Source organism: Hemiscyllium ocellatum, chromosome 36 (genome assembly GCF_020745735.1).
Source record: "Hemiscyllium ocellatum isolate sHemOce1 chromosome 36, sHemOce1.pat.X.cur, whole genome shotgun sequence".
NCBI lineage: Eukaryota > Metazoa > Chordata > Chondrichthyes > Orectolobiformes > Hemiscylliidae > Hemiscyllium > Hemiscyllium ocellatum.
The window spans coordinates 37,558,649-37,585,598 of record NC_083436.1 but is presented as its reverse complement, the minus strand read 5'-3'; the positions used below and the strand labels follow the sequence as shown (position 1 = coordinate 37,585,598).

Below are 26,950 nucleotides of genomic sequence, written 5' to 3'. Positions count from 1 at the left end.
CAGCTCTTTTGTTCCTACCTGACAGGAGGCATATCTTGCAATATTAAAATCCAGTTAAAACACAGAGAAAGAAAATGGTTGAGTGAAATTGCACACTTCTTAGCGGGTTTGTTGAGGCTTCTGTAAAAATAGCAAACAAGGGGCTCAGACATAGTGGCTCCTGGAAGGGCTTTGAAGAAATCCAATTAAGTTCTTTCAAAAAGCTATTATGGTGTGGCATGGCCTTTCAGAGACTCAAATCACCAAGTTGCACTGCATGCAGACATACACTCAGAGGGCAAAGGTTACCACACGCCTTGAGCCTCAATTGCTTCCCTGCAATCACACACAAGTTGACACATAATCCTCTGACTGTGCCTTGCCCACTGTGAGTCATAAGCTCTCACAGCAGAACTGCTAAAATCAAGTTAAAGCTTCAAGTTCAACTTCCCCTCAGTCACAGCAGGCTCAGCTTTCCTGTTGTACGCAAGAAAAATGAGACTGGACAGATGAGAAACTGAGAGGGAGAATAACACTGAATAAAAGCAAATTACTGCAGATGCTGGAATTTGAAACCAAAAGAGAAAATGCTGGAAAATTTCAGCAAGTCTGGCAGCATCTGTAAGGAGAGAAAAGAGCTGATGTTTCGAGTCTAACTGACCCTTTGTCAAAGCTAAAAAAAAGGGAGAAATAGGGTATTTATACTAGGCTGAGAGAAGGTGAGTCATGGCTCCAGAAGCAAAGGTAGCAATAAAGAGGTGATAATGACAGTGCATAGAGAGATTAGGAACTGTGAATGACCAAAGCTGAAGCCAGTGCTATGTTATAAAATACATGGAGGATGGGGGAGATGGGTGAAGCAGATGCAAAATGGAAAACAGGGGAGAAGGAGAGCAAAGGGGGAAGAGGAGAGGACAAAGGTGTTGAGAGAGGGGAGCGAGAGAAAGAGAGACAATCCAGAAGTGAGACAATCCAGAAGTAAGAGGTACAGAACAGTGAAAAAAAATAAAATTATGGAGCAGAATGAAAGCAGATGGGTCGAGATGGGATAATCAGCTAAAGTTGTTGAATTCAATGTTGAGACTGGCACGCTGTAACATGCCTAGTCGGAAGATGAGATGCTGTTCCTCCCGTTTGCGTTGAGCTTCACTGAAACATTGCAGCAGGCCAAGGACAGACATGTGGGCTTGGGAGCAGAATTGTGTGTTGAAGTGGTAAGCCACAGGAAGATCCGGGACCAGATTGCATACAGACCGAAGGTGCTCAGCAAAGCGATCACTCAGCTGACGTTTTACCTCTCCGATATAGGGGAGACCACATTGGGAGTAACGAATGCAATAGACCAAATTGAAAGAGGTACAAGTGAAACGCTGCTTAATCTGAAATGACTGTTGAGGCAGCATCCGAGGAGCAGAAGAATTGACGTTTCGGGCATAAACCCTTCTTCAGGAATCCTTGGATGATGAGCATGGAAGGGGTAAAAGGGCAGATGTTGCACCTTCTGCGATTGCATGGGATGGTGCCGTGTGTGATGGGAGAGGTGTTAGGTGTGATGGAGGAATAGACTAGATTGTCCCGGAGGGAACGATCTCTGCGGAATGCAGACAGGGAGAGGGAAGGGAAGAGGTGTTTAGTGGTGACGTCTTGTTGGAGTTGGTAAAAATGTTGGAAGATTATTCTTTGTATGTGAAGGCTGGTGGGATGAAAGTTGAGAACAAGAGGGACCCTATCCTTGTTCTGGGAGGGGAGGGAGGGGATGAGGGTTGTGGCGTGGGAGATGGACCGCACGCTGTCGAGAGCCCTGTCAACAACTGTAGGTGGGAAGCTATGAATGGAGAAGGAGGAGCACATATTAAGAGCACCACTTTGGAAAGTGGTCTCATCGGAACAAATGTGGCAGAGGCAAAGGAGCTGAGCAAAAGGGATAGACTCCCTACAGGACGTAGGGTGAGAAGAGCTGCAGTCCAGATAGCTGTGGGAGTCAGTGGACTTGTAATGGATATTAGTAAATAGACTATTGCTGGAGATGGAGACAGAAAGGTCAAGGAAAGGAAGGCAAGTATCAGAGATGGACCCAGTGAAGATGATGGAGGGATGGAAACTGGAAGCAAAGTTTATGAATTTTTCCAGGTCAGGACGAGAGCATGAAACCGCACCGAAATAGTCATTGATGTACTGATAAAGCGGTTGTGGGAGGGGATCCAGGAAGGCCTGGAACAAGAAATGTTCCACGTACTCCATGAAAAGGAAGGCATAGCTAGGACCCATGCGGTACCCATTGCTACACCTTTGATTTGGAGAAAATAGGATGAGTTGAAGGAGAAGTCGTTGAGAGAGAGAACAAGTTCAGCCAGGTGGAGGAGAGTGGTGGTGGATGGAGATTGTTCGGGCCTCTTTTCGAGAAAGAAGCAAAGACCTTTCAAGCCGTCTTGGTGTGGGATGGAGGTGTAAAGAGATTGCACGTCCATGGTGAATAGAAGGTTATTAGGGCCTGCAAATTGAAAGCTGTCAATGTGTCACAGGGCATCAGAGGAATCCCGGATGTAGGTGGGGAGGAAGTGAACCAGAGGAATAAGGATGGAGTCAAGGTAGAAGGAAATAAGTTCAGAGGGACAGGAGCATGCTGACACAATGGGCCTGCCGGGACAGTCCTCCTTGTGGATTTTGAGGAGTAGGTAGAAACGGGCTGTCTGGTGTTGGGAGACTGAGGTTGGGAGCTGTGGGGGTGGGGGTGGGGCATCTGGAGGAAATGAGGTCAGTTATGGAGACAATGGTTTGATGCTCAGTGGTGTGGTCATGCTCCAGGGGGAGGTAGGAGGAGGAACCTCAGCCTGTGCGAGGTAGAGGTCAGTACGCCAGACGACAACAGCACCCCTTTTGTCAGCAGGTTTGATGACAAGGTTGGGGTTGGACCTAAGGGAGCGAAGGGCAGAAAGTTCGGATGGAGAGGGGTTGGAATGGGTAAGAGGGGCAAAGAAATTAAGGCGGCCAATGTCTCGTCAACAATTGTCAATGAAAAGATTGAGAGCAGGAAATTGTCCTGGCGGAGGGATCCAATTAGAGGTGGAATGTTGAGGTATGTGAAAGGATCTGTGGAGCGGGGGGAGGAATCTTGCACAAAGAAGTGAGGGTTTTTCTTGCAAACGTTTCGTCCCCTTTCTAGGTGACATCTTCAGTGCTTGGGAGCCTCCTGTGAAGCGCTTCTGTGCTGATTCCTCCGGCATCGACCTAGACCCTATATACCGGCCACTGCAGCGGACAGCAACTGACAACCAGAAGCAGCAGATTCAAACCAGTATAAATGCCGGAGGAATCAGCACAGAAGCGCTTCACAGGAGGATCCCAAGCACTGAAGGTGTCACCTAGAAAGGGGACGAAACGTTTGCAAGAAAAACTCGCAGCTCGGCGAACAGAACTACAACAACGAGCACCCGAGCTACAAATCTTCTCACAAACTTTGAACAAAGAAGTGAGCACGAAGGCAATGGAAGAAGAGCTCAGCATCATGTCAAGCCCGGAATTCATCGAGGTGAGGATGAAAGGGTACAAAACTGAGTCATTTGCTGAGAACAGCACGCTCAGCCTCAGAGAGGGGAAGGTCAAAGAGTGTGGTGAACACACGGCAAGGGCTGGGGCTGGAAGAGATGGGGTTCGAGGGATTAGGACTGTTGGAAGGTGGAGGATGGGCAGGTGTGTGGGTGAGAAGTTGAAGCTTGCGTTCCTTAACATCTGCAAGAAACAGGAAAAGTTTGGAGTTAAGGCGTCAAATAATATGAAGGATAAAATGAAACTGTGGACCAGGACAGCTTTGAGAGAGATTAAGTCGGTGCTGCTGGAAGGGGTGTCAAATGCTTTCACGTCGCGGCGCATGGCCCTGAGTGTGACTTTTAGGATGCAGCAAAAACAGCATTTGGAAAAATCGCAGAAGGTGCAACACCTGCCCCTTTACCTCTTCCATGCTCACCATCCAAGGCCCCAAACACTCATTTCAGATTAAGCAGCGTTTCACTTGTACCTCTTTCAATTTGGTCTATTGCAATCGTTGCTCCCAATGTGGTCTCCCCGATATTGGAGAGACAAAACGCCAACTGAGTGATCGCTTTGCTGAGCACCTTCAGTCTGTATGCAATCAGGTCCCAGACCTTCCCGTGACTTACCACTTCAACACACAATCCTGCTCCCAAGCCCACATGTCTGTCCTTGGCCTGCTGCAGTGTTTCAGTGAAGCTCAATGCAAACTAGAGAGGAACAGCATCTCATCTTCCAACTAGGCACGTTACAGCCTGCCGGTCTCAACATTGAATTCAACAACTTCAGCTGATTATCCCATCTCGATCCCTCTGCTTTCATTCTGCTCCATAATTTTATTTTTTTTTACTGCTCTGTACCTTTTACTTCTGGATTGTCTCTCTTTCTCTCATCACCTTTTTCCTCTCCTCTTCCCCCTTTGCTATCCTTCTCCCCTGTCTTCCATTTTGTGTCTGCTTCACCCATCTCCTCCCTCCCACCCCCCCACCCCATCCCCCACATATTTTGTCACATAGGACTGGCTTCAGCCTTGATCATTCACAGCTCCTAATCTCCTATAATCTCTCTATGCACTGTCATTATCACCTCTTTATTGCTACCTTTGCTTCTAAGGAGAATAACGCTAATCAGTTATGTCATCCATCAAGCTCAGCAAAGAACAGGAAGCCCAATCAGTTGAAAGTGTCCACCACTCGCTTCTTCAGTTAACCTGCCTGGATATCTTGAGGGACTTTTCTGGCATTCAGCAGTGTTGTGGTTCAATGGGGCACGATATGACAGACACCACTTACACAGATAGCGTCGCGCCCTCCCCCTTTACTGAGCAAGGTGGGGGAACACTCAGACTGGAGTTGAACTTTAAAGATTGTAGTACACACTGACTCTTGCCTGGAGCTCAACGGAGCTAGTCAATCGAACTGAACTGCAGCGTGCTTCCCACCACAGACCTCTTGATGGAGAGGGCAACATATCATTGCACAAAATGGATGGTTAGAGACTGCTTTCTCACTGAGGTTTTAAATACATCAATGACTATTATATTAATGTGCATTAACATGCTTTGCAGCTAAATGCGAGCAGACAGCAAATCTGACAAGGTGTTTTAACCTCTCAGAAATTGTTGCACAAATTGGAGACAGGCATTAGCATTCAGTGACTCAAAGCAACAATTATCCGGGTTCCGATATACAGAATAACAGATGGGGGAGACTGTGTCAGTAGTTACAATAGGGAGAAGTACATCACAAAATTACTTCACAAGTCTGACACACCTGTAAATAACCAATAGGGGAAGGTACAAATAACTTATTGTGACTTCCACTTGTGGTAACTTCTTGTCCCTGTCTGAGGGTGACTGGAAGAAACTGTTCTGCAAGTGCTTAACATTGGAATCTCTGTCTTGAACATACTCAATGGCCCAATCTTCACATCTATTTGTAGCAGGGATTTCCAAAAACTAACAAACCTCAAAGAGAAAATTCCTCCTCATCTCCATCTTCAATGCGAAACACCTTATTTTAAACTGTGCCCTTCCTTGCTCAGGATTCCCGAAAGGGATAAAGCCCCCTTAGCATCGATCTTCTCAAGCCAAATCAACCTTATTTCAATGAGATCATCTCTCATCTTTGTAAACTCCTGTTAGTGTAGGCTCAACCTGCTTAACCAAAGTAAGTCTTTTTATTTACTTTGAGCAAGATGGAAAGGTTCCGCAGGGATTAATAGAACACATTACAGCTACTACTGTAGTTGGCCTGTTTGACTATAAAATATTGGAAATTCTTGTAGTATAGCAGGATGAACTGAATGTATATTTAATAATTCAGTGTGCATCATCACAGGATGATGCTATATCACATGATCTCACTCAGTTGCTTTGCAACCTTGTGGCAACTTGAAACCACAGTAAGAGATTTCCAAAATAAAGTTAATATTTTCTGTAACTCCGCAGATTCGATAGTCTCATTGTGCTGCTAATGAACAAAGAACGCTAGAATCCCTGTCTACTTCATACACTCTTCAATTCAGCCCATCATATGACATTGCCATGCTATGCTGGCTCTTTTGAAGTTACTTCCATTTCAATTATCACAAAGGACTGAACAGTCTGGGGTCCTCATCCACAGAGATGAAAAGCCAAAGGGCAGAGTTAAGAGAGATCTAAAATTGTGAAGATGATCAGCAGAGTAAGCATGCATAAGATATTTCAATTTGTACACAAGTCCAAAATTAGGGCTCATTAAATCCACCATAGTCACTATTAAATCTGGCAAAGATTTTTTTTCTTTAAAACATCCTTAGAATGTGGAATATGCTTTCACAAGTAATAATTCAGGCAAATACTATACTTCAGCAAAAGTTAGATAAGTACACAAAAGGGAAAGGAAGAGACAGATGTGTTGTTCGGGACAGACAGATGCCAAGTAGAGTGGGAGAAGGCTGATGTGGAAGATAAACAATGTCAGAGACTAGTTGTGCCAAATGACCTGTTTCTGAGCTGTATGTTCTCTGTAGTGTTCATTTAGTTTGCAAAGGTTTAAACCCAGTGGTATAATGATATAAAGATTTTGTACGAAGTGAAACTGATTAGTATTACAACATTGTTGATGCGAAAGTTTGGCACAAGGTGACAACATTCATTTGAAGAGCTGTCACAGACACAATGGGCCAAACGACTCCAGCTAATCTGGAACACTTCTGGGACAGAGATTAAGAAATCGAGATCAACAGAGTCTGTATCAAGCCACAACTGTTTTACGACACAGTACTTCAGCCACCATAATCATTAAGTCATGCCCAAAATTTTAAAAAGTGGGAGAGAGATGCTATTCTTTCTTGCTCTCTGATTTCTGTGTTAACCCCAAACAGAGCTTGACAGGTCACTGGAGAACTGTCAAACTCCAGCACTTGCCTGTCCCATATAACTATACAATCAGGAGCATGCTGGCAGAGAGCTTTAAATGCAGCTGGCATACGCTGCCATCCATTTCAGTCCCTTGTTGTAAGTAACCACATCTCCCCAAATCACAGGTCTCCCCAGCTTGTGAGCTGCCAAAATAGAGAAATCTCAGTTAGGACAGCAGCAAACACATCAAGAGATGAAGTTGAGGGAGGGAGAGATGGAGCACACAAACCTTCAAACAAGCTACCTCCCCAACCATTCCAGCTCTACCTGCCCTAGGCAACGGAATCTTCAGATCAACTGTTGGACTTAACCAGCTCAAACCAAAATGCAAGATAAGAGATAGCCTTAGATGATGAAGATCCACTTTTAATGCTGATATAAAGGGCACTGAGACAGAAGTGTAAAACTATAAATTATCCATACTTTTGATGGTGATAGGCAGTACGTTTTCACTTCAAGTTGAGGTCATTTTTCTGAAAACTGCTGGAAGGCTGTGGTGCAGGGATAATGACACTGGATTAGTATTGCAGAGGCAGAGTCTAATGTTTTGGACATATTGTTCAAATAAAAATTAATACTTTTTAAAAATATGGAACTAAAAGCTAGTTTAAAAGCAGCCATGTAACCATTGTCAATTGTTGTAAAATACCTGTGGTGGTTTGCGAATGTCCATTAGGGAAGAAAACCTACCATCCTCATCCTGTTCATCCTCCGTATGACTCCAGACCCATCGCAATTTCATTAACTCAACTTCCTGCTGAAATGGCCTCAGAAAGCCACTCAGTTCAAGGAGGGGAGGATTCTGAGTAATCCAAGGTGGAGGACAGGAAAGATTTCTGGCTATAACAGCTGCTCATTTGTTGAGGTATTTTAGGTGTTGGAGGTGATTTCCTCGAATTCTAGGAGCAACAATTACTGTTTTAGATGCTGTTGCATTGTTTTGGACTTTGGAGAAAAAAAAAGTCAAAACAACAGCACTTTTAAAAGGGAGATGTACAGACAAAGGAAGCACATGGTGAGGTCTGTGAGAGAGAGAGAAAGAGAGAAAGAGAAAGAACCCTACATTGCTAACTGACAAAGCAGTGAACCTGCACAGTTAATGCCTTTGCTGTTTGAATTCATGCATCACTGAACATTGGAGTGCATCTCGGAAAATTAACGCACTGAAATTCAGAACTAATCTTGGAGGAACCTGTTTGGGAAAGGTCACAGCACATTTAAGCACAGCCTTACAATAAGTCTGCAGTAGTGCGTAGAGTTGGTTCTTTCTTGATTACATGCTTTATTGAGATATGTCTCTTGATTAAACTTAAAATATATGCCATAAGTATTAATTTAACCTGGAGCAGTGTTTTATAGAGGAATAAGACAGTGCTATTTTCTGGGTCTATAGATTAAAAGAAGCAAAAATGGTCTTTAGTAGATTGATTGGCTCCTCTTGTCAGATGTGAAAGTTCAGACGGTTTACAGGTGACTGAGGATTATATCTGCAATAAATGTCATTGGTTGCGAATCCTATCACGTCAAATGGATCAGTTGGAGAGACAGTTAGAGGCAATGAGGTATTTCCAATAGCAAGGGGATGCGATGGATGGCAGTTATAGGAAGGGGGGGGGGGGGGGAAGTCTCAGATACAGTCACATTGATGGAAAGGTAAGAGAGGTGGGCAGTTAATGCAGGAGTCTTTTGTGGATATACCCATTTCAAACAGGTACACTGTTTTGGAAAATGTAGGGGGTGATGGGTTCTCAGGGGAACGTAGCACAAACAGCCAAGTTTCTGGTATTGAGACTGGCTCTCATGCAACGAGGGGTATGTCGGCTTCCAAGAGATCAATTGTATTCGGGGATTCTGTAATCAGAGGTACAGACAGACGTTTCTGTGGCCAGCAGAGAAAAAGCAGAATGGTGTGTTGTTTCCCTCGTGCCAGGATCAAGGATGTCTCAGAGAGGGTGCAGAGTGTTCTCAAGGGGGAGAGGGGCCAGCAGGAGGTCATTGTCCACACTGGAACCAAAGATATTGGAAGGGAAAAGGTTGAGACTCTGAAGGGAGATTAGAGAGTTAGCTGGAAATTTAAAAAGGAGGTCCTCAACAGTAGTAATATTTGGATTACTCCCAGTGCTACGAGTTAGTGAGGGCAGGAATAGGAGGATAGAACAGGTGAATGCATGGCTGAGGAGCTGGTGTATGGGAGAAGGATTCACATTTTTGGACCATTGGAATCTCTTTTGGGGTAGAAGTGACCTGTACAAGAAGGACGGATTGCACTCAAATTGGAAGCGGACTAATATACTAGAAGGGAGATTTGCTAGAGCTGCTCAGGAGAATTTAATCTAGTAAGGTGGGGAGAGTGGGACCCAGGGAGATAGTGAGGTACTGGTACAGTTGGGAACAAAGGCAAGTCAAACAGTCAGGACAGGCAGGGATAAAAGTACAGAACAAGGTAGGACTGATAAATTAAACTGCATCTATTTCAATGCGAGAGGCCGAACAGGGAAAGCAGATGAACTCAGGGCATGGTTAGGAACATGGGACTGGGATATCGTAGCAATTACAGAAACATGGCTCAGGGATGGACAGGACTGGCAGCTAATGTTCCAGGATACAAATGTTACAGGAAGGACAGAGAGGGAGGCAAGAAAGGAGGGGAAGTGTGTTTTTGATAAGAGATAGCATTACAGCTGAATGGACAGAGGATATTCCCAGAAATACATCCAGGGAAGTTATTTGGGTGGAAGTGAGAAACAAGAAAGGGATGATCACCTTATTGGGATTGTATTATAGATCCCTGAATAGTCAGAGAGAAATTGAGAAACAAATTTGTAAGGAGATCTCAGCTATCTGTAAGAATAATTGGGTGGTTATGGTAGGGCATTTTAACTTTCCAAACATAGATTGGGACTGCCATAGTGTTCAGGGTTTAGATGGAGAGAAATTTATTAAGTGCGTACAAGAAAATTTTCTGATTCAGTATGTGGATGTGCCTACTGGAGAAGGTGCAAAATGTGACCTACTCTTGGGAAATAAGACAAGGCAGGTGACCGAGGTTTCAGTGGGAGAACACTTTGGGGCCAGCGACCATAATGCTATTAGATTTAAAATAGTGATGGAAAAGGACAAGCCAGATCTAAAAGTTAAAGTTCTAAATTGGAGAAAGGCCAATTTTGACAGCATTAGGCAAGAACTTTCAAAAGCTGATTGGGTGCAGATGTTCGCAGGTAAAGGGACAGCTGGAAAATGGAAAGCCTTCAGGAATGAGATAATGAGAGTCCAGAAAAAAGTGTATTCCTGTTAGGGTGAAAGGAAAGGCTGGTAGGTATAGAGAATGCTGGATGACAAAAGAAATTCAGGGTTTGGTTAAGAAAAAGGAGGAAGCATGTATCAGGTATAGACAGAATAGATCAGTGAATCCTTAGAAGAGTATAAGGCAGGAGGAGTATACTTAAGAGAGAAATTAGGAGGGCAAAAAGGGAATGTGAGATAGCTTTGGCAAATAGAGTTAAGGAGAATCCAAAGAGGTTTGTACAAATACATTAAGGACAAAAGTGTAACTCAGGAGAGAATAGGGCCCCTCACAGATCAGCAAGGAGCCACAGGAGATGGGGGAGATACTAAATGACTATTTTGCATTTACTGTGAAAAAGGACATGGAAGATATAGAATGTAGAGAAATAGATGGTGACATCTTGAAAAATGTCCATATGACAGAGGAGGACATGCTGGATGTTTTGAAATGCATCCAAGTTAAATCCTCAGGACCTGATCAGGTGTACCCTAGAACTCCATGGGAAGCTAGGGAAGTGATTGCTGGGCTTCTTACTGGGATATTTGTATCATTGATAGTCACAGGTGAGGTGCCAGAAGACTGGAGGTTGGCTAACGTGGTGCCCCTGTTTAAGGAGGGTGGTAAAGACAAGCCAGGGAACTATAGACCAGTGAGCCTTGCATCGATGGTGGTCAACTTAGAACATAGAACAGTACAGCACAGAACAGGCTCTTCAGCCCACGATGTTGTGCTGACCACTGATCCTCATGTATGCACACTCAAATTTCTGTTACCATATGCATGTCCAGTAGTCTCTTAAATGTCCCCAATGACCCTGCCTCCACAACTGCTGCTGGCAACGCATTCCATGCTCTCTCATCTCTCTGTGTAGAGAACCCGCCTCTGACATCCCCTCTATACTTTCCTCCAACCCCCTTAAAACTATGACCCCTCGTGTTAGTCATTTCTGCCCTTGGAAATAGTCTCTGGCTATCGACTCTATCTATGCCTCTCACCATCTTGCATACCTCAATTAGGTTCCCTCTTCTCCTCCTTTTCTCCAATGAAAAAGTCCGAGCTCAGTCAACCTCTCTTCATAAGATAAGGCCTCCAGTCCAGGCAGCATCATGGTAAACCTCTCTGAACCCTCTCCAAAGCATCCACATCTTTCTTATAATAGGGTGACCAGAACTGGACAGAGTACTTCAAGTGCTGTCTAACCAACGTTTTATAGAGCTGTAACAAGATCTCACGGCTCTTAAACTCAATACCCCTGTTAATGAAAGCCAAAACACCGTATGCTTTCTTAACAATCATGTCCACTTCGGTGGCCATTTTAAGAGATCTATGTACCTGCACACCAAGATCCCTCTGTTCCTCCACACTGCCAAGAATCCTAACCTTAATCCTGTACTCAGCTTTCAAATTCGACCTTCCAAAATGCATCACCTCACATTTATCCAGGTTGAACTCCATCTGCCACCTCTCAGCCCATCTCTGCATCCTGTCAATGTCCCGCTGCAGCCTACAACAGCCCTCTATACTGTCAACGACACCTCCAACCTTTGTGTCATCTGCAAACTTGCTGACCCATCCTTCGCTCCCCTCATCCAAGTCATCATAGTAGTCAACGTAGGGTTGTACATGGGAAATCTTGTCTCACAAACTTGATTGAGTTTTTTGAAGTAACAAATAGGATTGATGAGGGCAGAGGGGTAGATGTGATCTATATGGACTTTAGTAAGGCGTTTGACAAGGTTCCCCATGGAAGACTGGTGAGCAAGGTTAGATCTTATGGAATACTGGGAGAACTAGCCATTTGGATACAGAACTGGCTTGAAGGTAGAAGACAGAGGTGATGGTGGAAGGGTGTTTTTCCAAACTGGAGGCCTGTGATGAATGGTGTGCCACAAGGATCCGTGCTGGGTCCATTACTTTTTGTCATTTATATAAATGTTTTGGATGTGAGCATTAGAGGTACCGTTAGTAAGTTTGCAGATGACAGCAAAATTGGAAGTGTAGTGGACAGCAAAGAAGGTTACCTCAGAGTACAATGGGATCTTGATCAGAGGGACCAATGTGCTGAGAAATGGCACATGGAGTTGAATTCAGATAAATGTGAGCTGCTGCATTTTGGCAGGACTTATATACTTAATGATAAGGTCCTTGGGAGTGTTGTTGAACAAAGACACCTTGGAATGCATGTTCATAGCTCCTTGAAAGTGGAGTTGCAGGTAGATAGGATAGTGAAGGCAGCATTTGGTATGCTTTCCTGTATTGGTCAGAGTATAGAGTACAGGAGTTGGGAGGTTATGTTGCGGCTGTATAGGACTGTTGGAATATTGCGAGCAATTCTGGTCTCCTTCCTATCAGAAAGATGTTGTGAAACTTGAAAGGGTTCAGAAAAGATTTACAAGGATGTTGCCACGGATGGAGGATTTGACCTAGGGAATGGTTGTATCAGCTAGGGCTGTTATCCCTGGAGCGTCGGAGGCTGAGGGGTGACCTTATAGAGGTTTATAAAATCATAAGGAGCATGGTTAGGATAAATAGACAAAGTATTTTCCCGGTGTGGGGGAGTCTAGAACTAGAGGTTTAGGGTGAGGGGGAAAGATATAAAAGAGACCTAAGGGGCAACCTTTTCACGCAGAGGGTGTTATGTGTATGGAATGAGTTGTGAGAGGAAGTGGTGGAAGCTAGTACAATTGCAACAGTTAAAAGACATCTGGATGGATATATGAATAGGAAGTGTTTGGAGGGATATGGGTCCGGTACTGGTAGGTGGGACTAGATTGGGTTGGGATATCTGGTCAGCATGGAAGGGTTGGATCAAGGGGTCTGTTACCATGCTGTACATCTCTATGACTCTCTGACAAATAGGGGTGATCAATAAATGCCGATCCAGCCATCAACATCCATGTCCCACGAATGAATAAAAAAAGTGACATTTCTTCAAGTGAATCTTAGGTTCCTTTGGACAATTCTTGATCGCAAAAAAAACATACATATTGAAATACATGTGCAGTGTGTATTGTGGGGAACTTATTGCTATATTAATTTATAAGAACCAGAGCCACAGGACAGTGTCTGCTGATAGTTCATTGAACTAGATCCCATCCTCAATCCAAAGAGGCTGAGAAGAAAGGGGCTAAAGAAATAACAATTTCAATATCCATTGCCTCTTCTGTTTCTCAACCTGTCAGAAAGTTGCCCAAAACAGCAGAGATGTAGAGCAACCTAATTACACCAGGAAACTTGCAGGACTTCATGAAATATTGGTACAAGAACTTGAACAGGAGCCATACCAGTAAATCAGATGTCGGCTCCAATGCAGTTTAATAGTTCTTAATTCACATCATCATTCATGGTATTTCACTGCCATCTTGTGGCACATATTGGTGTAGCATAATTAATTCTGTTACTCAATGAAAACAACAAAAATAAATCACTTCAAAATATGTTCCATTAATCTGTAGTATCTAATTTTGCTGCAGCAGAAACTAAATTCTTAATGAAAATGTAAGCTTTTTAAAATGCTGAAACAATGAGGAATATAATGGCTGTTATGAAATATAATTACCCTTGAATTCATATGGAGTTACTGTTAGATTAGACTTAGAGTGTGGAAACAGGCCCTTCGGCCCAACAAGTCCACACCGACCCGCCGAAGCGCAACCCACCCATACCCCTACATTTACCCCTTACCTAACACTACGGGCAATTTAGCATGGCCAATTCACCTGACCCGCACATCTTTGGACAGTGGGAGGAAACCGGAGCACCCGGAGGAAACCCACGCAGACACGGGGAGAACGTGCAAACTCCACACAGTCAGTCGGGAATTGAACCCGGGTCTCAGGCGCTGTGAGGCAGCAGTGCTAACCACTGTGCCACCGTGCCGCCCTGTTGTATCGTGGAAAACATGGTAGCTTATTTGAACATAGCAACCTTCCACAAAGCAATACAATCATGACCAGAAACTTGATTAAAGTAACATTCAGTGAGGGAAACATATTGTCTGAACATTCATAGGATATTTATGTGCTCTAGGGCCTTGGATTAAAATTTCAGAAAATTGTCACATCTGACAGAACAGCACTCCCTCACAACAGATATCTCAGGGCAGTAACCGAAGGAGTGCTACACCTTCAGAGCAGTCAACTGTCGGGTGAGTTGTGACACCTCTCGTCTGTCCTCTTAGGTTAGTGTGAAGAAAATTCCTTGGACTTATTTTGGAAAAGCTCAGTAGGTTAGACTGAGGGATGAACAGGTCATCCTCAAACAAGAAGTTGAAGGAATAGGGTCTATACCCTCTACAATTTAGAAGAACGAAGGATAATCTCATTGAAACATACAAGATTCTGACAAGGTTTGACAGGACAGACAGATTTCTTTGCTGCTTAGGGAATCTAAAATGGGGTGGGGGGGGGCATCGTCAGGATAAGAGAATGAATTTGACTTAGCGGAGGAGAAATTTCTGAACATAGAATTCTTTAGAATTCTCTATCCCAGATTGGTTGGGAGTCGGGGGGGGGGGTCACTGAATATATTTAAAGCTGGGAGAGGATTTTCTCTCTCAGAAAATCAAGGGATAAAGGCAGTGAGCAGGAAGGTGGAGTTTGCAACCATGGTCACATGGAATGGTGCAGCAAGCTTATAGAATCATACTGTCCATTCCTGCTCCTATTTCTTATACTCTTATAAGCAAGCAGTTTCTTTAAAAAACACACCATTGACTGTAAAATGCTTCAAGACATCTTGCAGCCATGGCAGGTGTGCTGTCAATGCTAGCAACTTACCAATTTGATAAATATAGTAAAAAAAAGGAAGTATCTCAATTCATATCCAAGTTAAACCATTTGTGAAAATCTCTCCACTTGAAACGTTAACTATTTTTTTCTCTCCGCAGATGCTGCCAGGCCTGCTAAGTTTCTCCAACTCTTTCTGTCTTGTGTTTCAGATTTCCAGCACCCACAATACTTTGCCTTTATTGATCATTGGTCTGTTGCTAGTCAAGGTATGGAGGTGCCAGTGTTGGACTAGGGTGGACAAAGTCAAAAATCTCACGACACTAGGTTATAGTCCAACAGGTTTATTTGAAATCACAATTGCTATAAGTGTGTAGTGAACAAGCCTGAAATGACGGATGGAGAACTCTGTTAGAAAGGAAAAGCATATTTCAATTGATTAAGATGCAAATTCAGAATCCGTTTCAAGTCTTTGTCCCAAGATAATTAAAGGCTTTATCAGTGCCTGCCTAACTTTCCAAACTTCAGTCAGGCAAAGATACAATTGGTGACATGTCAGGTCAGACACTGAATTGTAGGTAGGAGTCCTTCAGAGTCTATCTCAGAGTTAAAATCTGGTTAGTCTTGTGCCAAAAACAGGAATTTGTAAAATGCCATACTGACTGACTGACTGACTACAAATTGTGTTTTTTAAGAAAAAAAAGCAACATCTTGGATGAAATGATTCACCCTATAGATATCAATGTGCATTTGCATTTGCTTCAGAGAGTGTGCGCACACACATGTGAGAGAGAGAGTCTCCCTGGCTAGTGTCAAACAGAATGACTTAGGGGTTCAGGTACATAGTTCTTCAAAAATTGCATTACACGTAGACAGGTTGGCAATTAGCACACTTGCCTTGATTGCTCAGATCATTGAGTATAGGAGTTGGTACGTCAAATTTTGGTTGCACTAGATGTTGGTGAGGCCACTTTTGGAGTACAGTTGGTTCTTCTATAATGTGATGGTTGCATTTTTGTACAACCCCGCGTTATAGAAAAATCACACCTTAGAAACAGTGCTTAAAGTGTTGGATATGTAATCACAGTACAGCCAACACTTATTAAAAGTTTGCAGTTTAGAAACAGCATTCCCAATTCATCAATCACGTTACAGTGAATTTGTGTTGACAAAACACGCATTACAGCAAAACAACCTGCATGATGTACAGTTGTGGGTGTCCTGGTAAAGGAGGTTTATTAAATTAGAGAAGGTTCAAAAAAGATTTATGATGATATTACCTAGAGTGAAGGATTTTTTTTTGAAAAGGAGAGGCTGGATAAGACTATATTAGGTTCCCTAGTGTGGAAACAGGCCCTTCAGCCCAACAAGTCCACACTGATCCTCCGAAGAGTAACCCTCCAGACCCATTTCCCTAACACCTAACACTACGGGCAATTTAGCATGGCAAATTCACCTAACCTGCATATCTTTGGACTGTGGGAGGAGACCGGAGCACCCAGAGGAAACCCACACAGACACGGGGAGAACGTGCAAACTCCACACAGACATTCACCCAAGGCTGGAATCAAACCTGGGACCCTGATGCTGTGAGGCAACAGTGCTAACCACTGAGCCACCATGTCACCCCAAGTTGGGACTTTTTTCACTGGAACATCGGAGTTTGAGGGGTGACCTTATAGAGGTTTATAAAATCATGAGGAACATAGATAAAGTGAATATCAAAGACCTTTTCCCTCAGGTGGGAGAGTTCAAAAGTAGGGGCATATTTTTAAGGTGAGTTGTGAAAAATGAGGGAACTGAGGGGCAACTTTTGCCACACAGAAGGTTGATCGTATGTGGAATGAACTGACAGAGGAAGCTGTAGATGCAGGTACATGTACAGGTATATGAATAGGAAACGTTTAGAGGGATAAGGGCCAAAGCAGGCAAGTGGGCTTAGTTTAGTATGGGAAACTTGGTCAGCATGGCCGAGTTGGACCAAAGGATCAGTTTCCATGCTAAATGACTCTCAGACTTTGACTTGGAGTAAGGCACTTCAGCTCCTTATATATAATTACAAATAGGAGCATTACATCTGTATATAGTTGGTTCTCAGGTATAGCTCTAGTGCAATGTCTAAGACCTCTCTCTTCACATGTTCATTTTAGAGACTTGTGTCTTCCATCTCACTGATGTTAGTGTCATGTCAATTCCACCGTCATGATTCAAATGAATCTTATTACACTACAAGAGACAGAAGGGAAAACCATTTTCACACAGGGAGTGGTTAAGATCCAGAATGCGTTCCCTGAGAGTGTGGAGGAGAAAATTGAGGCACTGACGGGAAGATGGATTATTATTTGAAGAGGAAAATGCAGGTTATGGGGAGATGCAGGAAGGTTGCTCGAACCTAAAACGGTCATATCAGCATAGACATCACAGGCCAAACAGCCTCCTCTGTAACCACTTTATGACAACAATTCATCAGGATGTCCAATTAGGAAATAATAACAATCAGTGTTACCATATCCTGACCACTAAACCATCATGCATATTGCCTGTTTGATGCATGCTGATATCATGCAAGGTAACGAGAGTTCTATGAGTCAAACAGCCTGGGCTTGTGTGTGTGAAGATCAGACATTCACCTCAGGTTCTAGGGATTGGCTGACACCAGGAAGGCAGACATCTGCTTTCTCCTTCACCTCTTCCTAGAGCCGGAGTAACCTCAAAGCAGTGAGGAGAAACAGGCAAGAAAAAGCATTCTGAAGATCAGAGAATGGAAAAGTATATTAAGGGGAAGTTCCACACGCATGTGAGGTAGACTGAAGTGGAGGGATATGTCGGATAAGTGACGGGTAATAATCCGAGAGGGGACTCATAAATACCAACATAGAAAAGTAGGATGTAAAACGATCCTACCATGTGCTGTGGGAGTAACAGCAAATCTCACTAAAGGCACACATTAAGCAGCCTTGCATATGCACCATTATATAAACTCTTCCTAAATAATGGCAAAATGCCCATTTAACAATGAAGAATCAAAACATTGTGTGAATCCCTTAAGTGGTGTTGGAGTTTAAAATAAATGTGCGTACCAGGAATAGCATATGAAAGGCCAGCTAATTGACCATGAACAGCCTTTATGTCAATCCGTTATTACTTTTCTCTGGGGCCTTCTTTTCCTGGCAATATCTAAGCCATTCTTGTCTGCTCACTGTCCTGGAATGAATAACAGATATCTCCTCAATCAGTGACCTGAATTTCAAAGGTTTTGCTGCCTACGGGAATTTTCAGTACTCCAAACGTGGCCATTGCTTTCTCACTGAAACTGGGAAAGTTCAAAGCAAGATAAATGCAAGAGGATAATTGGACATTTCAAAGAGTATAAAGCACAAGACGCAAGAGAAGAAGTCGGCTATTCAGCCTATCAAATCTGCTCTGCCATTCAATGAGATCATGGCTGATTGATAATACACAATTCCACTTTCCTGCTTTACCTCCATAATCCTCAATTCCCTTACTGTTTAAAAATCTCAATCTTGAAAATATTTAATGACCCAGCCTCGACAGCCCTCTGTGGTGAAAAATTCCATTGGTTCACTACCCTGTGAGAAGAAAGTCCTCTACGTCTGTCTTAAATGAGTGACTCCTTACTTTGAGATTATGCATTCTGGACGTAGACTCCCACAAGAAAAAACCACCTCTCTGCACCTTTCCTGTCAAATCCCATAAGAATCCTATATGTTTCACTGAGGTCGCCTCCCAACCTCTCCTCATCACAACAATCCCCTCATACCCAGGATCAGCTTCATGAACCTTCTCTGGTCTGCCTCCAATTTTCTTCAAAAAGAGTTATCAAACTTCACAGTATTTCAGATGTGTTCAGCCTTGATCCTTCTATAACTTTAGCAAGACAACACTTGTTCTATACACTTATTCCCTTTGAAATAAGAGCCCACAATCCATTAGCCTTCTCTAATCTGAAGAAGGGTCACGAAGGAAATGTTAACTCTGCTTTCTCTCCACAGATGCTGTCAGTCCTGCTGAGTTTCTCCAGCAATTTACATTTTTACCTTCCCTATTGCCTGCTGAATTTGGTGTTAACATTTTGAATATCATTCATTGACAAGCACCCAAAAATCCCTCTGTACTGCAGCTTTCTGCAGACTTTCTCCATTTAAATAATATTCAGCTCTTCTATTCTTCCTGCCAGGCCAGGCTTCCTGTACACGCTTAAAGCAAAGCATGTCAGGTCAGCTTTCAATACTAAGCAGAGAGCACACTGCACTCTGACGAACACACAGCATAGTACTATGGAATAAAATGCATATAATTGTCCATTAGAGACAGGAGCATTAAGAAGAACATAATATACAGCATGTGAACTTGTTGATGCATCAAACTCACCCCTTTGATAGATTGTGTCCAGAAGAACATAAGAAATAGAAGTCAGATTGTCCAATTTGACCCTTCACATCTTCAAGCCATGTCAGATAACAGTGATCTTCTACCTCAATATTAGTTTGCTCTCTTTCTATCCAAAATTCAATTTTCGCAGTCTTGAAAATACTCTGAGCAAAAATAGACTGGGGACTAGTTTCCAAAGATTCACCAAGCACATTTCTCATTTCATTCCCTTATCCCCAGACAATTTCAAACAAGGGAAACATTTTTTCAGCATCCAAACCGTCAAGACCCTTAAAGGTTTGGACTGGTACTTTCTGTTGACCTACTTCACTGCTTATATTCCCTAGAGCTTAGTAACCTGGCTTTTCTGGAAGTCTGACCTTCACATTATGGGTCCTGAATTTAACCTAAATTAACCTGTGCACTTGGAACCTGATGGAATGGGGTAAGAACAATGAGGGGTTTAAAGCCGAGCAACATTGGGATCAAGTGTGAAACGGGCATTGCACAGGACTCAATCAGGTTCCTGCCATGAAGCGACAGGTGTATTTCACACTGAAGTTGAAATGATGAAAGATGTGTATGACTGTCAAATAAAACATACACAGAATCCCCACACACTGACGAATACAAATTGGCTGCAAGAAAATGCACGACTAGCATTTCCCCACAGACATAAACAGGTTTAAAACAAGCACATCATTCATCTCAAAGATCTGCTGAGCCAGAAACATAACACTTAGCTTCCATTTCCACTCTTATCATTCTCTTTACTTTCCCTTCAGATGTGCTAAAATGAAACAATTTCTGTGTTTCCTTCCCGAAGCTTAACTCGACTTCGCTGTCTGAGCTTAGTCGTAAATTGTGATAATGTGTTTGTTTTTGAGCCCATGACCTACATCGAACTTCCCCCTACTGCGCATAGAGCAGGTTGCTCACTCTGGGCTATACATGCACTGCTCAAACTCCGAGACCCTTCCTCTGATACCTATTGAGCAGATTCATGACCTGGCAACCTCAGTGCAGTTTCTGTCCAATGATCAGAGTACCAGACAAAACTGGGACTAGATATTGGTCTTAGGAAGGAATGTAAACAAAGCATTATCACATCCATTGTCAGGCAAGGGAGTCTGTGGCTAAACCAACATGCAATGCCCATCCCTAATCGTCCAGAGGGCAATTAAGACATTGTTGCGGGTCTGGAGTAACATGTAGGCCAAACCAGGTAAGGATGACAGATTTCCTTCCCTAAAAGGAATTTGAGCCAGATGGATTTTTCCAACCATCAACAATAGTTTCTTGGAAATCATTAGTCTCAATTTCAGATTCTTTTTAATGAATCCAAATGCCACCATCTGCCATGGTGAGATTTAAATCTGGATCCCCAAAATATTATCTGAGTTTTTGAACTTATAGTCCAGCAGAAATACCACAAGGCTATTACATCCCATCCTATAAATGTTCAATCATGTATACAGTTCCACTACACTTAACAGAGAATTGGTAATACTGCAGAACTCTGCACCTACCATGCTGTTCATCTTGGATGATGAAGAGCCTGCTCTTTGTCCCTTTAGGCTGTGCAATTCTTCAACTCGCCCATCTCTGACTCCATGACTCAATCGCCGTCCAGACGTGCCCTCAGAGGATGACCTCAGGCGCCTCTCCACCCACTTCTCCTCATGGCGTGGACTGAACGTCCTGTTCACAGTCACTGCAGAAATGAAACCAGACAGAATGGTGGTCATCTTAACAGGCGAGCGTGGCTGTACAGAGCAGGGTTATAAAGTGCCTAGTTACCAATAAGACAAGAGCAAGGCAGGCTACAGACTCCACTGGTCAAGTAGAACTTGGTAATGAGAAGGAATCCTGTGGTACATTGCCAAACCAAGTTGAAATAATTTATGAATGGCATTGTAAATCCAGCAGAGAACTTGCATTTAAAATTTTGTCCCTCCAGTACAAGTTAAGGGGAAGTAATCGCCTCGTGGTATTATTGCTAGAAGATTAATCCAGAGACCCCAGGTAATGACCCAGGTTCAAAGCCTACAATGACAAATCGTGGAATCAATAAAAATCTGGAATTAAGAGACTAGTGACAATGATTGTTTGGGAAAACCTACCTGGTTCACCAATGTTCTTTAGGAAAGGAAATCTGTCATCCATATCAATTTAGCCTACACATGACTCCAGACTGAAAGCAATAGAGAATCATGGAATCATGCAACATGGAAGCCTCCAAGTAGTTAGGAATGGGCAATAAATGCTGGCCCACACCCCATGACTAAACAAGAAAAAAAAACTGAGAATTTACATCAACGGATACAGATTATGCAAGACTTGTGGTCTGTTTCTGAAATTCACATTCTACTTTACAAGGGCCATTTTTAAGATGTGGGCATCACTTGCAAGGCCAGTATTTCTTGGCCATCCCTAATTCTCTTTGACAAAGTGATGGTCAGCTACCTCTTGAAACCTGCAAGTACCGCAGTTTGCTGCAATAAACAGGAATGCTCAGGCCACCTCCATTTGTAGAAAACCACACTACTGACAATCAGGCAGGGCCGGACCAAACCAGGTAAAGACTGCAGGTTTCCCTCCTTTCAGGGCATCAGGGAACCAGATGGGCTTTTACAGCAAACTGTGGCCATTGATGAGACTACCTGTTTATTTGTAACAAAAAAGCACTCTAGTTATATTCAATTGACTGAAGTTAAATCTTATCGAACAATCCAAATACAAGCCTCTGAGTCATTCGCATGGGCCTCCAGGAGATCTTCAGTTTGATAATACAGCCAATGTGCTGTCATGGATTAATTTTGTGCAAAACACATAGGCCGTAGCACCATAAAATGGAGGAGCAGAATTAGGCCATTCAGCCTATTGTCTCTGCTCCGCCATTTGATCATGGATGACATGTTTCTCAATCCCACTTGTTAGGGACGAGATTAAACCTCCTCAAAATTTATTAAGATGATATCCCAACTTTTTATTTTTCAAGGCAAGCGTAAGGCAGTGTGTTCTGAATGCAATTTGGTCAAACCTGAAGCAAAACACATTGCATTCTTGCACAATAGTTAAGATACAGACAAAATAAGAACTTTTAAAAATTAGCTTAACCATAACTCTATCAAAATACTTAAAATAATTTATATGTTAGCTACCATAAATTTGGTGTTCCAAGTTAGTAACATCCCATAAACACACCCTTGGCAGAGGCAAATTCTGTAAAATAGATGGTCTCATATGCAATGTTTCTCCATGAAAAAAGACAATCAAGACAAAACTCAGTGAGAGAGAACTCAAATACTTTGCTGTAGCAGGGAGACATGTATAGGAGCTTCCAACCCTCAACAGCTACTCAAAGTTAAACTAAAGTCCTGGTTCTGCACGAGCTTGATCCCATCCCTTTATGCTACTGCTATTGTTCTAACTTTAAAACAAAACTTAAGCTAGCTATCTTGCTAGGCTCGGAAAAGGCAGTTTAGCTCCAAGGTTTACAACGCTTTCAAAAGAAACGTGACAGAACAAATCCTTCTTAAAGACATATCTTGTAACATATTCCCCTCTATTCCCTAACCAATCCCTAACCTATCTCTGTCATAAAAACACTCAATGACTTGGTCCCCACAGCCTTCGGTTATGAGTTGAATTAGATTCCCTACAGTGTGGAAACAGGCCCTTCGGCCCAACCAGTCCACACTGACTCTCCGAAGAGCAACCCACCCAGACCCATTTCCGTCTGACTAATGCACCTAGTGCTACGGACAATTTAGCGTGGCCAATTCACCTGACCTGCACATCTTTGGACTGTGGGAGGAAACCGGAGCACCGGAAGAAACCCAAGCAGACACGGGGAGAATGTGCAAACTCCACACAGACAGGAATTGAACCTGGGACCCTTGTGATGTGAAGCAACAGTGCTAACCACTGCGCTACCATGCCGCCATAGAATTCTATAGAGGTCTATAGAATCACCACCCTCTGGCTAAAGAAATTCTTCTTCACCTCAGTTCTAAAGGGTCATCTCTTCACTCTGAGGCTGTGTCCCTAGGTCCTAGTTTCTGCTACTCGTGGAAACATCTCTCTCCCACCCCACTTTCCACTCTCTCCACTCCTCTTAGCATTCTGTAAGTTTCAATTAGATCTCTCCTCATCCTTCTAAACTCCATCAAGTATGGACCAAGAGTTCTCAACTGCTGCCCAGAGGAAGTCTTTCACATACAAGTTGTTGCTTGCCAGTGAAACTATGTATTATCAGTTTTTTTCAGTTTAAAAATTAATAGTTACTTCTTTATTTATGAACAGAAGCTTTTGTTGAAGTGTGTTGCTGAACAGTGTGGAACGCCAAGATAAGAATGAAAGATTTCCCCCTCCCTTAGCTGATGTTTCCCAGATTACAATTGTTTGTGTATGCCACAAATCACTGGGAGGTGATTTATGGAAGGTCTGTGTAATCAGCCTGAGGGCAAAACTGTGGAAATGCAGATGCAAGTCTTAATGCTACATAACTGAATTTGCAACTCTATAGTAAAGTTCCTCACAATGCACAACTCAATGCAGCTTTGGGGTCCAAGCTGCTACAAGTGCTCAAGCAAAAATCAAAGCTTTTTGTAAATTGATTGAGTTGGCTTGATCAGAGAAATTCTTCTAAGTGTCCAACCTTCCCATCTCCTAACTTGTCTCTCTCTTTGGTTTGTGTGATCAGCAACTTCCCAGCTCATCTCATCATCTCACCGTCTTCCTTCTCTGCATTTCCTGTCCTCTCTTAACCACTGCTACTCATTCACACCCAGTTGGACTCTCCAATCCAGCCATGACGATCACAGATAACATAACTTCCAATAAATTCACATCTCCCTTTTCTTTCCTGACTGAAATTCCTTCTGCATCCTCATGTGGCAAAATACATTCTCCCTCAGGTCACTTAGAAATTTTCAACGGCCTAAACTTCAACCAACTATTAGCCACAATACATTGCTTATTGAGCTGCTCAATCACATCCTCATTGCTACCTTGGATACCATACTGAGAAGGTGGTGGCGAAGTATATGGAAAAATAAACCATCAATAGATTTCACAACGGAAATCTGAAACTTTTACCTGGCCATCAGCTCAGGTAATGCAGGGATCCAGCAGAGGCAGCAAAACTACAGATATTAATCAGCATGAGTCTGAAAAGATTAGGAGACTAACATACTTCCAATGCACAATTATTCAAACTGTGTGACCAAACTAAGGAGACAACTCTCAATCACTTTGAGACGTTCTGTTCTATCAAAAGCATTCTCACAGAGCCTGCTGGACGTACAGAACAGCCAAAATGATTTCCGAGAAAAGCACTGCATTTCTGACCATTAAGCAACATTTACTTCTAAGAGGACACCAGTTTTGTGCCAGTTTATGTTCAACACTGGTCATATACTGCAGGTGATTACTAATGGCTACACATGAAAATTAAAATCCTTAGCAACAGCAATACTGGAAGTGAAGTAATTACATTTGTATCTGTGCAGCCAGTTGTGATAAACAGGGGTGTTATGAACTTAAGACTGGAGAAGTTAGTCTCCAAATAAAAGAGTCCTAAGAGTAAACTTAATTTTTTAAACATTCATTCATGGGACATGGGCATCATCTGTATTTATTGCCCATGCTAACAACATTGTTCTGGGTCTGAAGTCATGTGTGTGTCAGATCAGGTAAGGATGGCAAATTTCCTTCCTGAAAAGGTATCTGTTTTAAAACAACCATTACATAGTTACATGATCATTTTCAGTTATCATTTTTTATTCTCGCTTACTAGACCAGCAACAGTGCCAGAATGCTACCATATTCCTGTAAATTAAAGCATTCAAGTCATGAAGAATCTGAAAAGATTAGATAGGCAGAAACTATTGCCACTTCTGAATGATCAGCAACAAAGGACACAGATTTATATTTACAAAAGTGACATGAGGAAGGATTTTTTCAATGCTTTTAGTTAGGATCTGGAATGCACTGCCTGAGATTTTGGTGGATTAGAGTGGTACTGGAAAAGCACAGCAGTTCAAGCAGCATCCGAGGAGCAGGAAAATTGGCATTTCAGCAAAAGCCCTTCATCAGGAAAGAGATTTTGGTGAAGACAAGTTCATTCAAAAGGGGTTAGCCTGTTACCTTGCAAAGGAACAATGTTGCTGCTTTTGGGAAGATTCTAGAAAAATGGCACTGAGCCATATGATCATTCAGAGAGCCAATGCAGACAAGATAGGCCAAATGTTTTTTTTCATGTCATAATTCTGAGATTCATGTTCACAATGAAGGTTCTTTCAAAAACATTCCAACTGGTGAAGTCGCCAAACTGGAATCACAAACAGAAATATTCTTGGAGATGCCAGTGAACAGAATTGAGGGATGTCTCAACTGACGGTGTCTTACCTAGACAAGGTAATAACAAAAAAAGCTGGAGTTTGCTCAACAGTTCATGTAGAATCTGCAGAGAAAAACAGTTAACATTTCAGGTCAATTACTGAACTGGTTTGACATCAGTGAACCAGATGGGTTTTTACTACAAGGTTTCATGATCACCATTAGACTTTTGATTCCAGATTATCATTGAATTAAAATGCTGCCATCTGCCATGATAGAATTCAAACCGAAGTGCCCACTAAGATCTTGTCAGCTGTAAAGATGGCATGTTTTATATCTTTGTACTTTTGCTTGGGGATTGAAATGGGAAAAGAACTATTTTAAAAAACAAGAGTTATTGAAGATTAAGGCACTTCTTTAAAAGCAGGTACCTGACACTCATTGTAAATGCAGTTTACACAGCCATTGTTGCAACCAATGGGGAAAGCCTATTTGTTGATGGGCTGGAGCCAGGGAGCTATGTATTAGTGCATCTTGAGCCAGCAACAACAATGTGATTGGCTCCCAGCAGGCTGAATAACATGTAGATGCAAATATTTGAAGTCACTAGCAGCCTGCTCCTGAAGCAAAGGAGCTGTTGCAGGCAAAGTTACCTCAAGCCTGAAAGAAGGGCTTTTGCCCGAAAAGTCAATTTTACTGCTCCTGATGCTGCCTGAACTGCTGTGCTCTTCCAGCACCACTAATCCTGAAAATAGCCAGTTTATTTCATCTCATCAATTTTTGTAAGCTGTGCCTTCAAATCAATACATCAGATACCTTTATGTGTTAAATTGTCATTCTGTGCTTCCTGTAAAGTACCTGAAGGAAGAAAAATTGAGAAGCAACATCCTGATCAGCAAAGGATAGTCTCAGCTGGATCACGAACTGAATGAGATAACCACCACCTTACCAGCTTCCTCTCTGATTGGTGAAATAACCAGAGACAACAGGTGGTGAAACAGGGAGTGAGGAGTGCCTGATAAGGTGCTGGATGCAGACTGAACAGTAGCTTCCAAGCGAAGATTGGATGAGCTATTGTTGGGCTATGAAGAGTGAGTAAAAAATGAGGTCTGCAGATGCTGGAGATCACAGCTGCAAATGTGTTGCTGGTCAAAGCACAGCAGGCCAGGCAGCATCTCAGGAATAGAGAATTCGACGTTTCGAGCATAAGCCCTTCATCAGGAATGAAGAGTGAGCAATAAATGGATTTGGATATTTTACACAGCAGCCTGTACAGAACTGGTGAGCTAA

General features: G+C 42.8%; 1 protein-coding gene across 1 annotated transcript in view; it reads right to left on the bottom strand.

Moving 5' to 3' along the window:
* ccser1 (coiled-coil serine-rich protein 1) overlaps positions 1–26,950 on the bottom strand; it is a 1,124,107-nt gene that overhangs the window by 1,014,763 nt on the left and 82,394 nt on the right. Inside the window, exon 3 of the mRNA XM_060851459.1 lies at positions 20,845–21,029. Within this exon, the coding sequence (XP_060707442.1) occupies positions 20,845–21,029 (185 nt within the window). The remainder of the gene's footprint in view (positions 1–20,844; positions 21,030–26,950) is intronic.